A 15,545-nucleotide genomic window follows, 5' to 3' on the forward strand; every position below is an offset into this window, starting at 1 on the left:
CAGCGGTGTCCACCAAGACTCTAGGTCCGTCTCAGGTCTCCTCCATGAGGCCAACTCCTCCACCCCCAAGTTGTTCTTATGTCGCTACCCCGGTGTGAATCCTGTGTCCTGATCTGCAGTGTAGAGCACTGGAGGGCTTGGGCTGGTTCTGATTTCCCCCAGAGCCGGGCACATCATGGGGTCAATACAATTTCAGGTGGGGGGTTGATGTCATCCTGGGAAAGGCAATCTGACTGAATGATCAGCTGCTTATTCTCTTTATTTCAATGGTTAAAAGAAAATAGGGTACTGCCTCTCCCAGCCAAGCACCCCAGACTGGGCTTCCTGTGGGCGGGGTTCACGGGGAGTCTGGGTGAGGCTGGCACTCGCAGGCCCCTCCGGCTGCAAAGCTGCTGGGCCCTTTTGACTGGATGGGTAGGTGGAGGACAGAAGGGGACTTCTGTCTTCTGGCTGACTGGATGTAAGCTGTCCTAACTCAGCTCGTGGTGTTTGGGCCCTGAGGCAGGTGTGGCTCAGCAGAGGTTCAGGAAGGGCTGTGGGTTTGCCAAGGTTCCAGAAGGGACAAAGCCAAGCTCTGACACCAAGAGTGGGCCCTTTTTCAGCCTGTCCACACCTCTGGAATGGGAAGCAGCTCCTCCCAGCAGGGAACGTTTGTTTTGCTACAGGGCCCAGTCTTGCCCTGTAATGAATTAGTCCAGAAGGTTCATCATGTAATTATTAACAAAATGAGACAGTCCTCTGAATGTGCTCTAGGTGCGTTTACATTTTTTTTAATTTACTACAGAAAGTCCAACATCTAGATAGAAATTTTAGGGCCACTTTAAACTGTGAATTCTCAACTGTGGGTATGAGATCTTCCTAATAATCTTTGGGGGGAAAAATGCTAAGGGAATATGTTCCTCTGTAAGAGAGGTTGTGAGTAGATACCAGAACATTGTAATTGACAATTTTTTCAGCTTTACTGAGGTGTAATGAACTTTCTCACCTGGTAGGGCCAGATCGCAAACTCAGCCCTCCGTCAGCTGTGTGCCTGAGATCTTGCAGGACTAAAAGTCTACTTGTGTACATTTTGTGATCTCTGCCTTTATTATCATTCTTTCAAGATGGATCTTTTTCTTAAGAGAAATGATGACGGTTCTGAATATACGTAAGCTTTTTAGCGGACATGTTGGAGAGCTGTTGACTTGCGCCAACACTGGATGGGTTTACTGCTGTCTTCCTTGTTGAGTGACAGAAATAGTTCCTAAAGAGAAACGGCAGTGTTAGCACCAATGTAAAGACAGACCCCCCACAACCGTAAAAGGAGGCCCCCCCCACAGTTTGGCTGACCACCTCCTACTCACCACAGAGCCCATCCTAAGACCTCCCCTGCTGCAAAGGATTTGTAATACAATTGACCCTTGAACACTTCAGGTTTGAACTGTGTGTTTCTACCTATATGTGGATTTTTCTCAGGCGAGTGCCGTAAATTTATTTTTTTTTTCCTCAGTAACATTTTCTTTTCTCTAGCTTACTTTATTGTAGGAATACAGCATGTAATGCAGATAACATACAAAATATGTGTTAATTGACTGTGTTATGGGCAAGGCTTTGGGTCAACAGTAGGATATTAGTAGTTAGGTTTGGGGGGAGTCAGAAGCTCTATATGGGTTTTGGCTGCCATAAGTTGGCGCCCCACCCCCACATTGTGCAACGGTCAACTGTATTCACCTAGACTCTAACCTGGTCTCTGTCTAGCTGCCCCTGAGAAGGAAAATAAGATCTTGGCCATCATCTTTTGGCAGTTATTCAAAAGTCAACATTGCAATCTTCTGGGACGTGCCGAAGGCTGAAGGTATCTAGTCCTGACTTGCCCCGTATGCCTTCTCAAAGATGCTTGCCTCGGGGCTAGGAAGCAGGCTGTGCTATCGGTGCTCATCACCCATTCTTTAAAATATTTTTTCAGCTTTACTGAGGTGTAATTGACAAAATTGTCTGAGTTTCAAGTGTCCACCATGATCATTTGGTTCACGTTCTGCTTCTTATTCTGTCTGCTGCTGTGTCTCATTCTAGGCAAGCTCTTTTTGGAGACCATGTTAAGAAACCCCAGAGCCTGGAGGACACGGACTTGAGCCGACTCTACACAGCCACGTCCCTGATGCAGATTGATGACAACGTGATGAGGTGTGTGCATGCTCGGGGACACGGTGCCCGGCGGGAGGCTGCAGGCCAGCCGGCCCAGCACGAGGGCTTTCTTTGCCCACTTTAGTGTAAAGGGGTTTTTTGATTGTTTGTTTGTTCTTAAAGATTTATTTATTGAGAGAGAGACAGAGAGCACAAGGGGGAGAAGCAAAGGGAGATGGGGAGAGAAACTCAAGCAGACTCCTTGCGGAGCCTGGAGCCCAGCGTGGGGCTTGATCCCATGAACCATGAGATCCTGACCTTAGCCAAAACCAAGAGTCTGTCGCTTAACCGAGTGTGCCACCCAGGTGCCCCAGGGCTTTTTTTTTTTTTTTTTTAAGATTTTATTTATTAATTTGACAGAGAGAACTCACCAGTAGACGGAGAGGCAGGCAGAGAGAGAGAGAGAGATAAGGGAAGCAGGCTCCCTGCCAAGCAGAGAGCCTGATACGGGACTCGATCCCAGGACCCTGAGATCATGACCCGAGCCGAAGGCAGCGGCTTAACCCACTGAGCCACCCAGGCACCCCCCTTTTTTTTTTTTTTTTAAAGATTTTATTTATTAAGCCCCAGGGCTTTTTTTATCCTTTGAATAAAAGAATGTACGTGTTTAAAAACTGAAGATCACACAGAAAAATCCAGATTTCTAGTTGCTCTTAGAAAACAAGGAGAAGATGTCCCGCTCACTCTGCACTCCTGTGTGGCATAACTGAGCTGGAACTGGGGAGCTGGGGTGCGTACACCCTGCTGTTCATGGTCTTTACCCTACCTGCCGTGCCTGGACCCTGGGGCAGGGATCAGTTGCCACATAATTTGCATTAACAGGAAAAGGAAATATTTCTTGTAACCATCCATGTCTCTATCAAAAGTAAAAAAAACAAAAAATAGACCAAGAGAGCTGTCTTTGCAGGAAAACAGAGCCTCTTTCTTTGTGAGCAAGAAACCTCCCCTCCCGGTGTCTTATGTGAACCCCGCCCACTTTGTTCCTTCACCCTTCACCTACCTGCCCCCTGCAGGCACCCAAGGCTCAGAACCCAACAATGTCCTCTTTCCTGGCACACATACTTTCTGATTGAGCTTACTGAGCTTAGCCTTAGCTGGAAAAAGCAATTGTTGATCTCTGACCTCACTGTTCTCTTTAAAAACCTCATCCCTGGGGTGCCTGGGTGACTCAGTTAAGTGTCTACCTTCATCTCAGGTCATGATCCCAGGGTCCTGGGATCGAGTCCCGCATGCAGTTCACCTGCTCGGCAGGGAGCCTGCTCCCCCCACCCTCCGCGCCTGCCGCTCTGCCTCCTTGTGTGCTCTCTTTTCTCTTTCAAATAAATAAATAAAACCTTAAAAAAAAAAAAAAAAAAAAACTCATCCAATGACCATTTGATACCTTCAGACGTGGTCTAAAGCAGGCTAGGGTTCATCTAGTAGATAAGTGGATACTGACCTGAGGGGAATTATCTTCCTTATGGCATTTTAGTAGCTTTCTTACACCAGATAACCTAGATATGTGCCTGTTAACATTTACACAGAGGAGACAGAAACCAGAAAATCACTGGTACGCTGAGAAGGTGAGAATGGATTCTGCCCACCCTCCCTGGATCGTGTGTCATTTTATTGTGGCATCTAATGAGAAAGAAACCAAACACTGAAATTCCATTCATCTTCTGAATTGGTGTGAGCCCCAGAGTGAAGGTTCTTCAACTCTCCCTTAAGCTCTCCCTTTTGAATTGTGCTGGATTGTCGCAGTTTCCATGAACATGACCAGTTGGGCAGCCCCCTCATTATCCCGTCACCAGGAGGACTGAGGACTGGAGTGCTTCCCCGGCCCGCTGAGACCACAAAGGGACTGCTTGCACGAGGACAGGTGCCCCAGAGATGACCACTGCTCTCGGCCTCTCCCCCTCAAGTGGGCCCTCACAGTGTGGCCTGTGCCCCTGGGGCCTTCCCAGGCGGAGATGCCTGCACAGCCCGGCAGTGGAAGATAACCACAGCTTCAGGGGAGGCACGGTCTCGTGAAGACCCCAGTCAGAATAGAACAAAACCGCCAGTCAGAAACCAGAGGCCCTAATATGTGTCAGAAAGAGGTTTCCAGAGATCCTCCAGCCTGGGGTTGAGTCAGCCTGCTGGTGTCAGAGCACAGGGCAGAGCCGAGCAGCTGGACTTCCGTGCAGGAACAGGGAAAGTTCCGTTCAATGTCTCTGACTACAGCTCCATGGGTGGGCAGAATTGCTAACTTTGGATCTCTGTCTCACACCCATTACTTGAGACATCTTCCTTTCCAGTTCCCGGTGGTCAGGGTTCCTCTGCAGGGAAAAATTCTGTTGAAGAGAAAGTTCTTGTAAATGCCTTTGCATGTCAGTTTCCTAGTGTCGGCAGTGACATCTGGTTTTATCCCGACTCGAAGGGTATAACACCTGCTAATAAGTACTGTGGCCAGCCCTTCCTGAGCGATGACTGGGCCAAGCACTGCGCTGGCAGCACTTTAATGTCATCAGTCTCAAGGCCGTGAAGGAAGGCCTCTAGCTCCACTGTACAGAGGGAGAAGGTTAGAGTTTGCCTGAGGTCACAGAGCCTGTCGGGGGCAGAGTCAGCTCAGCGTCCGGTCTTGTGACAAGGATTCCTTTGTCTTCCTTTGCGTATGTGTGTCGCAGGAAGTTCCACGGCTATAACTCCCTGAAGGAATATTACGAGGAGGAGAGCTGCATGCGGTACCTGCACCGGGTGAGTCGGGGCGGGACCGGAGCGAGCAGCCTCCCCGACTCGGCGGCCCCGTCTCCAGCTTCGCGCACGCGCAGTGAGCACCCTCCCCAGCAGCCTTGGTGGGAGCTCATCCAGAATCGGGCTTGGACCCCTGAGGCTGTTGACTTGGGTTTGGCTTCTGACCCAAACGCTGCCCCTCGGTGCAGCGTGGGACCAGTCTGCTCCCGCCTCTGCGGAAAAGCCCTTGACCTTACCGCAACACCCATTGGTCCCTCAGTCTTCCTTTAACAGTGAGATCTTGCCAGCTTCCTGCCGTGGCTCCTCGTAGATCTGTGTTGATGTCCTGCTAGCTTGGACCCTTGCTTTGGCCCCTGTGCCTTTCTTTAGTGTGACGGCTAGAACTAAACTCAAGGTTCCTGCCGTGATCTGATGATTGCAGGGGAAAACAGATGTTTTTCTGTATCCCAATGAGGAGGAGCAGGTGTGTTGACAAGGTCGCCTGGCTTAGACGAATGCATTTCAGCAGCTGCAATAAATGTGGGGTGGATTCAGTGACATCCGTGGCCAGCCTCGAACTTGCCATGTTTTTCACCTGCACCACCACCAGACCAGTCTCTCATCATTCTGTCTCTGGACAGTTGCTCCTTTTACTCAAACACAGGATTCCCATTTGGCCCCATCAGTGTCCACCTGCTGGTTTGGCCTCCTGCTCACCCAGTGGAAGCAGGTGACTGTGAATTACAGCTCTGCCATCTGTCATATTAGCCACCACATGCCCCCCCCCATCAGTTAGCATCATCCCCCAGGCTTTGGGTGCCTTCCTTTAAGACAGCAGACCCGTTGAGCTGCCCAGAGCCCCTGTTAGAGACCTCCGGCTGAGCACAACCAGCTGCTGTACCCCCGGAGCCTGACTGTTCAGTAGTGTCCGAGCGCCACCCGCCATCAGTCCATCTGCACTCAAAGGAAAAAGCCTGTCTTACTAAAATGGATGTTGAATGCTTCCCAGTATCCACCAGCCTCCTCCTGGTTCTCCCCTTCAGATTCTTCTAGAAAATCTCCCTTGTCTGGAGAGGAACACACTCCCATCTTTCCCCCCCCACACTATAAAGGAATGAATGGATACATAACTCTTTATAAGGTCATTTTGCTGAAAAGGTAGGCTAACGAGATACCGTGAGGATCCTCAGAAATATTTTGCCAGGGAGCCCCACTGAGCCCTGCCCTCACTCCCTCAGAGCATGTGGGTGACCTAGAACACCAGGGGCTTTTCTCCTGCGCCAACCTGCCAGGCTGCCAGATCACATGGTTAGGATTCATGCTGCTGCCCGGGAAGATGGGGCACCCTCAGTCCCTGTCTCTGCACAGAGTTTGCTCAGCAAACTGAGCAGTGGCCCTCTTCCCTTTGCTTCAGAGACATGGGCGGTAGTGCATTTGATCCTGGACTCAATGGCATCTGAAATAGGATGGATTGTTTATTTCTGCCTTATTTTCTTGTTGCAGATCTATGTGCCTCTCATGCTGGTTAACGCAGCTGATGACCCCTTGGTGCACGAAAGCCTCCTAACCATCCCCAAATCGCTCTCAGGTAAGTGCTCCCTCAGCCACTCAGCACATTGCCCTGGTAAATTCTGTCACCTTTACCCTGCTGTCACCCCCTGAAGACCAGCCTCTACAGGGAAGGGCATCCCGTAGCAAAGTTCTCATTCAGCCGGGCCTGATAGTCCTGGGGCTGTGAGGGGGCCTGGGCAGAGCCTTCTCATGTCCTGTCCTGGTTGCAGAGATGACCGCCACTTATATTCACAGCCAAGAGGGCTTTGAGGGGGCTCCCTGGTGTTCTCTGAAATTATCGTGTCAGGGTTAGGCTTCCATTAAGTCTGAAAGTTGGACTTAAAGAGATATTTTGACTTAAAATCCGACACAAAAAGCAAAACAGAAAAGCCAGTTCTGTTACCTCTTGAGACAGACAGCGTCTCCATCTGGTTTGAGGATAAAAATATAAGCAACTGAGAAAGCAAAGAACATTGCTCTCGGAAATGTTGTGCTTCAAGCCGGGTGGGGTGGGTGGGGGAGGAGGGGAGGGTGGGCAGCAGAGGGAAACACTTGGGAATTCCAAGGGCACCTTGCACTGAGAAGCAGACCCCACCCTCTGTGGTCCTGTTTCTCTTGTAAATATCCCGTATTCACCAGAGGGTGGGGCACTCATTCTCCCCAACCCCAAGCTGGAGGAGTACTTAATACGGTGGGCAGGGCTCAGGGACCTGCTCCGAGTGGTTCTTGCGTGTGATGCAGGTGTGCTGGGTGATAAAAGCTGGCCCTCCGGTCAACCCGGGTCAACCCGCTAGCAAGGCTCCCTGCGTGAAAGCCAGCCGCTCGGTTTCCTTCTGATGTCCAAAGCGACACTGTAGCTCTCATGCTGTCACAGAGAATTTATGAAATAACTGAAAAGCAAGAATAAGGGGGATCAGACAAGAAAAGGGCCCTGCAGAGCCAGAACCATGCAGGCCAGGAGGCTCGGGCCCCTGTCAGTCAGTCCCCTGGAAAGACAGATGTGTCCGGTGCTCCCCAGCCACAAGCAGCTGCCCACTTGGTCTCCCCCCCCCCCCCAGCGGTCTTTCCCAGCATGTGGGGATGGAGCCACACACAGACTCCTGGGTATCAGGTAGTCAGGCCCCAGGGTAGTGGCGCTCAGCAGGGCCATTCCGTAGGTCTCAAGCATCTTTAACACAACCTGCAGCTTTAAGTGCTGGACTCCACTGACTTAACCTTGTTCTCTAGTAAATAATGGCATAAACTCGAGGAATCCCGGCTCAAAGCCTGGCCCCCACCTGTAGCACCTAGCATGGGCATCATCTGGGAGCTTCTTAGACGTGCAAAATCTCCGCTCCTCCTCCGGCCTCAGTGAAATCTGAGAAACGTCTCACTGTCATTGAAATCAGCCGGTCAGGTCAGCTTTAGCGGTGCCAGTGCCTGGACTTGCTCGCGCTCGCTCACTCTCTCTCTAATCTATGTCCAAGTTTGAGAACCACTTAGATTTCAGAGTATTTCTTAAGCTGGTGGCCATTCCTCGCCCAAGCCAAGCCGCCGCTCCATCACCTGCTAGAGCCCACTGCCCTGCCCAGCCAACCTAATCCCTCCCACCCCGTGCCCGATCTGGTGAACGAGGCCGAGTGAGTAGAAGTCAGGTGACTTCCTGCTGACCTTCACCTGTGGGGACAAGCCTGGGCCACCCCGGCCTGCTCGCTCTGGCTCCTCCGGCCTTGGAGGTAACCCGTCACCGACTCACTCCGATGCCTTCCTCCCTCCCCGCCCGCAGAGAAACGGGAGAACGTCATGTTTGTGCTGCCTCTGCACGGGGGCCACCTGGGCTTCTTTGAGGGCTCCGTGCTGTTCCCCGAGCCCCTGACGTGGATGGATAAGCTGGTGGTAGAGTACGCCAACGCCATTTGCCAGTGGGAGCGTAACAAGTCCCAGTGCTCGGACACGGAGCAGATGGAGGCCGAGCTGGAGTGAGGCCTCCCGGACTCCGGCGCGGTCCAGCCGCCTCCCCTGGAACCCGCGTCCCTCACCGGCGGATTCCGGTCCCCCATCTCCCCGCGGTGACCTGGATCTGACCTCACGCCATCAGTGGGGACGACCCCCCCCCAGGCACACCTGTGCCGGAGTAGGCTGCCGTCCCTGGGAGCTCCAGGCTATTTTTATGCTTAGTTACTGGTTTTCTCCATTGCGTTGTTATCCGTGGTGACAAGCGACAGGGTTCTCACCCTCCTGTCCACTTTCAGCATTTGATTGCTTTTAAGCCAATTACATCTAGTTTCCCTATTAAAAATGTGTCTGAACAGCAGTTTTGCTTTGCCAATCAAAAAGGCTTGTCCCCAAGAGCAGTGAAGGATGTATGCTATTTTGTGGTGGTCGTGTGTGTCCTTACGTAGACCTGGTGAGCCCTCACCCAACGAGCCGATGCCGAAGAGGCCGGTCTGCTTGGGGGCGTCGGCCGTGTGGCTCCTCCTCACGTGACCTAGAAAGTTCCCTAGAGTCACAGGCCAGGTTCCTCCCTTACAATCTTCTAAGTCTCCTCGCACCTTTGCCAACGATGAGAGTTACCTGGGGCACTTGTTAAAAATTCAGCCTCCCAGGCCCCTCCCCTGGGAGAGGCCGATTCAGTGGGTCTGGGAAGGGGTCTGGAGATTTTAATTTTTTACAAGTGCCCCCCGTGATCCTCATCACCGGGCAAATTCGGGAAACACTGTTTTGCTGCAGGGCCTTTCCATGAGAAACATCTGGGTAGCTCATTTTATGGAAACGTAGAGGTAGACAGGTCTCTTAGCTCCCAGGGGCCTCCCAAGCAGCAGCCCCTGTCCTGTCTAGCTGCCCTCGAGTGGCCGCCGCAGTGTGATGTCTCTGGAGACGGCCCAGTGGGGAGGGAAGAGTTTGGATAACGCCGGACTCTGCTTTTCCCTGGCTGTATGACCCTGGACAGGTGCCTCTGAACTTTCGTTTCTTCACCAAACGGGGGACTTGGACCAGGTGGATGGCCGAGACCACAGCCATTTGGAAAGATCCATAACAAACTCAGCTTACTGAGGTTGGAGAGACCATCCCTCCAGGGAAGCCTGGGAGTAACTCTCCTGTCTACACCTGTGGATGTCATCATTTGCCTTTTTTTTTTTTTTTTCCATGTCTCTCATTTTCATAGAAAGAGGTGTTTGGGGTTTTCTTTTGTTGTTGTTGTTTTTTTAAACATTCAATGGTAATTTTACTTTTTTAACCCAAGTCTTTCTAGCTCTGGCTTTTGATAACCAAATAATTCGAAAGCTGGGTCTGAGTTTGGAGAAAGATCTTTCCAGCCATAAAGGGTGTTATTTTGAAACCAGATTTTTAATTTAATAGCCTATATTTATAGTCTGTTGGATAGATCTTTCCAAAGTGTATCTTTTCAAACGAAAATGTTATTTGAGGTTTCAAGTACTCCTATCCTCCAGTCCTGCAGGACTTGGATATCTAAAAACCCTGCACTTTGAAAAATCAGCAGTTGCTATCTGGAACTAAATGGAACTACGAGTGAAATTGCCTGGATACACTTTTTTTTTTTTTTTTTTTTTTAAATATCCTTGCTTCATCTCCTTTGCTCCAGGACAGATAGGATTATAACTAGTGGGTCTGTGTGGATGTTTCAGGGGTAAAAGGGAACCACCTGAGGGCCTGGGGGGCGCCCATCGCGGCCGCAGGTGGATGTGGTTGGGTGCCGGTCCACGTGACTATGACGGTCGGTATCCTGAAGTTGTTTTCTGACAATCGCCAGATCATCCTAATCAATACCATCGAGAACAGCCACCGTCTCAAAAGGTTGAGACTTTGTGGCCCCCATCATTGCTTTGTTGTAATTTCTCTCACACACCAGTTTCGTCATTGTGACTTTCCCGTGCCCCCAACTATTTTCCTAGTGCATTTTCTTTCCATGTTTTTTTAGCACAAATGGGCACTTTATCATCTACCCCCTCAATTTGGAAGCTGGTCCCCTCCCCTCCCTTGCTTTTCCCTCCACCCAACAGCACAGCTGTAATCTAGAAGAGTCGCTCACGGTCCTGTTGCCATGGACCCTTTGTGAAGGTAGGGAAACTGAAGCAATAAATGAATGGGCCCGAAGCACCGTCCCAGGAAGCAAGAGGGATCTTCGCCGTTGCCTTAGGTCACATCTCTTAACCTGTTCTAACAGAGCCGTGGCCAGGTACCAGCTCCATTCAGGAAGAGAAAAGACAGTCTTGTTGTCGCACCCCGGGGGGCTGGTGGGGGACCAGAAGTCCCTGGAGCCCGGTGGTGGTGGTGGTGGTGGTGGTGGTGGTGGTGGTGGTGGTGGTGGTGATGCCGGAGAGGCCGGGCCTGGGCCTTTGTCACCCCACGACCGGAATTTACCCCACAGGACTGTGGGGGCCGCTTCCCAGCTGAAATCTTTCTAGTGTGTGACTCTGAATGGCACTCACATTCCATTTTGGCTCACATGAAATCAACTGAAGTCCTTTGTTCCGGCTTCGGGCTCTCAGGCATGGAAATGAGAATGTGACCGTGGCGGTCTTACAGGAAAATTCTTGTTTGTCCCTGAATGAGAGCCCAGAGGCATTGAATTGACAAGAGTTGCAGACCTGCTTCATCAACAAGGGAGCGGCATTTTATATGTAGGTTAGCTTTTTCCTTCCTCCAGCTTTCTTGGCTTTTCTTCCTGAAGTCATTCATTTCGGATAATGGGAGCGCTCTTCTTGCTCTGAAGGTCCTCTTTGGCCTAACACAAGGCCGAATTTTCAAAGAGCGTTTGAATATTTTAAAAATCGGAATAAAGATAGAAGTGGCCGTGGGCATGGACAACCCTATCGAATCTGATCGCAGGGGTAACCCATTAAACACCAAGGAGGAAAAGCACCCACACTTCTTCCAGCTGCGCTCTCTGCCTCTCTAAGACAATTTGAAGACAACGAATGAGTGACAGGTCCCAGCCAAATTAAGATGATCTAGAAAATGCTGTCACATCTCCTTGATAGGTTTTGTTAGGAGGAAGTTTACCAGACTTCAGGGAAAACTCTTCTCTTCCCTGTGGCAATTCCAGAGCAAAAGAAAGCAGGAGGCTGTTCGTTGCCACTAGATTCTTTTAACCTCTCTGCAGCATTATACGCTTGCAGGGGACTTTGTGACGCACTCTAGGAGGGGAAATATGCCCGAAAGAGGAGCGTTTCCTATCTTTGACCCGGTGTTAGGGAGTCAGGGTCCAAGACACCTGGGTTCTCATCCCAGCTGGCTCTAATTCACGTTGGACTGAGGGCAATCCCTTCACCTCTCTGAGCCCCAACGCCCTCACCTTAGACCCTCCGGAAGACCATCTACTTCCACATCGTTTGCCTAAGCATTCCCACCTGCCTTCTGCAGCCCTAGCAAGTGACCGTGGCTACATCAAGGCCCCAGCCTCATCTTGGGGGGCCTTAGAGAGAGGGAGCCCCTGCATCAAGCCTTTACCAGTGAACACCCAAAACCCTGTGTCTTTCACTGGCTTCTCTTTAGAATCTCTGTTGTCCTCTCAATATCCTTGCTGTCCTGCGGGTGGTCTTGTGACAGGGACAGGTGCTGACCATTAGAACAAGGCAAATGTCCCCCACCTTCCGTGGGACTCGGGCAGAGCATTGAGATCCACAGTCCTGTTTCCCAGGGCAGAAAGCCTTCCTGCTCAGGCTTTCATTCTGAAGCCACAGTCTTCATTAAAGCCGAGCCTTCTGGATAGCTGAGCCTGGATGCCTGGCACATGAATTGAGAGCTCCCTTTGTAACCGTGTGACTTGAGAATCCCCTCTGCCGGCCCCCGAGAAACAATGCGTGTGTTCTTGTTTGTGTTTGCCAGGCAAGCAGATGTCTGAGATGTGAGGGGCTTTTCTTTTCCTGTGCCATCGATCGTTAGAGCCCAAGTGAAGATTCCCTACAACGTCACATCCAAAGAACTCAGGGTTTTGCCCTCCAGGCGCTTCTCGCTACAGCAGCCCGAACAGCATCATCTGGCATTCCTGGTGCCCAGAAAGTCTCCCCTAGCCCCTAGAGCATCCCCTGGGGTTCCAGCGATACTGTGGCACCGGAATCCAAATTCTCGTGCTGTGACAGCTGGGAGCAAAGCCACGGAAAAGCCAGAGTCTCTCTTCATGTGGCCTGTTGTGCTCCTCGCTATGTTAGGCACCCCCAGCCCCCAACAGTACGTGCGATTCAGAACCAGCCGAATGTCTCGTCCCCCGATGCCTCTCTTCCTTCTGGGCCTCGCTCTGTTTCCAGAGCCACTTTGGATTCCATGGAGGTCTCAAAAAGCCGTGAAATGTGGCCGGTCTGTGGCATTTAGAGGCTGAGCAATGGAGGGAAAGGGTTTTTTCTTCCTTCTGTTATCTAAGCAGAAGGAAGGACCCCCTTCTTCAAAAGCTAGGATTGCTTTTGCCAAACTGTACTCAGAGCTAAGGGAAGGGGAGCGGACCCCTGCTGGCAGTGAGAACTGGAAGGCCATCCAGAACAAACGATGCTCCCTCTCGCCCCTCTCACTGCCGCTGCTGCCCCCGGACGGACGCCGCAGCCCGGGCACCCCTGCCCCCTCCCCAAGTGGCCCTGGGAAGCAGGCTGCAGACTCTGGCTCGCCAGCCGTGCTCAGCCTCCCAGACACAGACAGCTGCCCCTTCTGGAAGAGTCAGCCTGCCCCCTGAACTGTTTCTCCTGGCATGTATGTGGAGAAAGCATCTGTATATCTAACGAACACGCTGGAATCCATTTCTAACCAGTGGGCAAATCTACCTTGACTCTGCTCGATTAGCAATGAAAACAAGAACCTACCTTCTCCCCATTCTGGTCCCCACTAGCCAAGAAATCTGTTGCCATAAACTGGGGACAGTCCACTTCTAGCGTCTACAGAGAGACCCTTCATCTCCCAGGGCCTGCTTCTTCCCGACCAACCACGTAGCGGACCCCCTCCGTCCCCGCGCCAGCCGCTTCTCTCCCAGACAGTTCCCGGGGACTTGGTCCATCCCAGGGGTAGGACTTGGCTTTTGTCTGGTGTTTGTTTTGGCCTCTTCCTTTTTCCTAAAGCACAAGTCTGCGTAGAGTCCTATCAGATGCTCTCCACACCAGTCCCGGACGACCTGGGTCTCTCCCACTGCCTCAGGGAGACCTTCACTACACCCGAGCTCCTGACTTCTGTCACTACAGCTGCCTTAGCCACACCAGGGCCGGGGGGCGGCGTGCGGGGCCGGTACCATCTCTCAAGTTCCCCGGTCGGACTCGCTCAGCCACGTTCTTCTGTTGGCAGATCTGCTTCCAGATTGATTTTTGAGAACCATCACTCTCACATTCCTCATTTTTGTTTTTTTGTTTGGTTTGGTTTGGTTTGGTTTCGTTTTCTGAAATGTCCGACGCTGCCCTAAAAACCATGTCTTTTTGAGTTTGTGTTCTGAAAGCCTCTGTGCCGCTGGATTTTAGGGTGGGGAATACAGGATCCTCCAGCACATGGGGCATTCAAGATTTGCAACTAGCAATGCAATTTTTTCTAAATATGAGGATATTTACCTTTATTAAGAAATTATACTAAACAACGGTGTCCTTGATCATTTTCTGTTCTCATATGACTTTTGGCTCTATTTTGATTCTGTGTGGTGGTAAATGATCATTACAAACAAGAACTGTAATTTTGTTATCTTTGATTCAATGGAATTTCTTTACTTAAATAAAAGGCTAAAAATGTGGTGTGGCTGTGTGTCCTTTGTCCTGTGGGAGTTTCTGTGTAAAAGGATTCTTCCTGTGCCTTCACCAAGTGTGAGCTTGAAGGAAGCAGGCAAAACCATCAAGTTCTTATCACAAGAGATTATATCCCAGCCTTGCAAGAAATGACCAAAAAAAAATGACCAGCTGGCGAGTCCTCACACACCCAAGCTCTCCGGCCCAAAAGCCAGGGCGTGAGATACCAGCCTTGGAATCGCCCACTCTCTAGACAAAGTGAACCCTGTAGATGAAATGTGAGGGGAGATGGAAATGGTAACTGCCATGCATGATTTGCATGCTTTTTCTAAGAATGTTCTAGAATGTTCTTTGAAAAGACTGAGTGAACGTCACCTAAATTAAGGTCCTGTTGGGTTGGGGGCACCTGGGTAGCTCAGTCAGTGAAGTGTCTGCCTTTGGCTCAGGTCATGATCTTAGGGTCCTGGAATTGAGCCCCATGTTGGGCTCCCTGCTCAGCAGGGAGCCTGTTTCTCCCTCCCCCTCTGTCCCTCCCCACCGCCCCCCAACTCGTGCTCACTCTTGCTCTCTCCCCTCTCTCAAATAAATAATAAAAAGATTATATTGGGTTGGAAAAAAACTTATCCTGGGTTGGTTGATTGATGGTGGTGGTTTCTTCTCCTTTGTATCTGACTGAATCCAAGCTGAGGTCTTCCATTCCCACCAGGAGAGTTATACTAGTCCATATGCTCTCCTATCCAAGAGCTTTGCACTCAGTTTTCTTCCCTCCTTGACTAGGCAAAACCTCTGACAAGCGAGGGGAAGTACGGACTGTTGGTTTTGGAGGATGTGCCTGTAACATGACCTAAGAATGCCCACTATCAAATTTCACAGATGCCCTCTCGAGGAAGCAAGCTTCCTCCACTTCTTTCCCCCATGAAACAGCCAGATCCTTTTGATGCAAGAAAACCAACTTATAAACAATACTATCTGTGAAGAATACCGTAAGGAAGAGATCTCAGGTCCAGGATGTGGGGTTGGTTGATGCCAGCAGCTTGCCAAAGTGGTCGGCACATTAGCTGAGCCTCTCCTGAGGCAACCGTATTGATCTGTGCTCAGGGACATTCACCTACAGTCAGTCGCCATCCCAACGGTGCTGTATTTTATTGTACCTTTCATCAGGAGGCCCCTCTGCTCTAGCCCTCGGGGGAGCACTTTCCCATGGGAAGGACCAAACACCTAACTGAATGGCTGTCACAGGTATGATAGCCTTTCTCCCCAGTTCCCTCTCGGGGATCCCCCTTTGAGGGGGGTTACCTGTATCCACGTGATTGGGAAGACAGTACAGGCAGTTTGGCCTTGAACTACGGAATTGCTCCCCCAAAGGGGTTAAGATAAAGCCCCCTCTCCTCCTGACTCTGTGCACCCAGAAACTTCCTTCTGATTCATTCTCTCTGCCCCCATTTAGAACTG

The 15,545-nt window shown here is 50.9% G+C and overlaps 1 protein-coding gene across 1 annotated transcript; it reads left to right on the plus strand.

Moving 5' to 3' along the window:
- The first annotated feature begins 2,027 nt into the window (after positions 1 to 2,027).
- On the plus strand, positions 2,028 to 14,100 carry ABHD2 (abhydrolase domain containing 2, acylglycerol lipase). Its single transcript, XM_082736060.1, has 4 exons — positions 2,028 to 2,163; positions 4,809 to 4,878; positions 6,358 to 6,442; positions 8,171 to 14,100. Exons 1-4 carry the CDS (start codon positions 2,138 to 2,140, stop codon positions 8,365 to 8,367), a joined length of 378 nt encoding a protein of 125 aa, XP_082592186.1. The 5' UTR covers positions 2,028 to 2,137; the 3' UTR covers positions 8,368 to 14,100.
- Positions 14,101 to 15,545: the final 1,445 nt, after the last annotated feature.

This window comes from Mustela nivalis (genome assembly GCF_964662115.1).
Source record: "Mustela nivalis genome assembly, chromosome: 6".
In the NCBI taxonomy this organism is placed as follows: Eukaryota; Metazoa; Chordata; class Mammalia; order Carnivora; family Mustelidae; genus Mustela; species Mustela nivalis.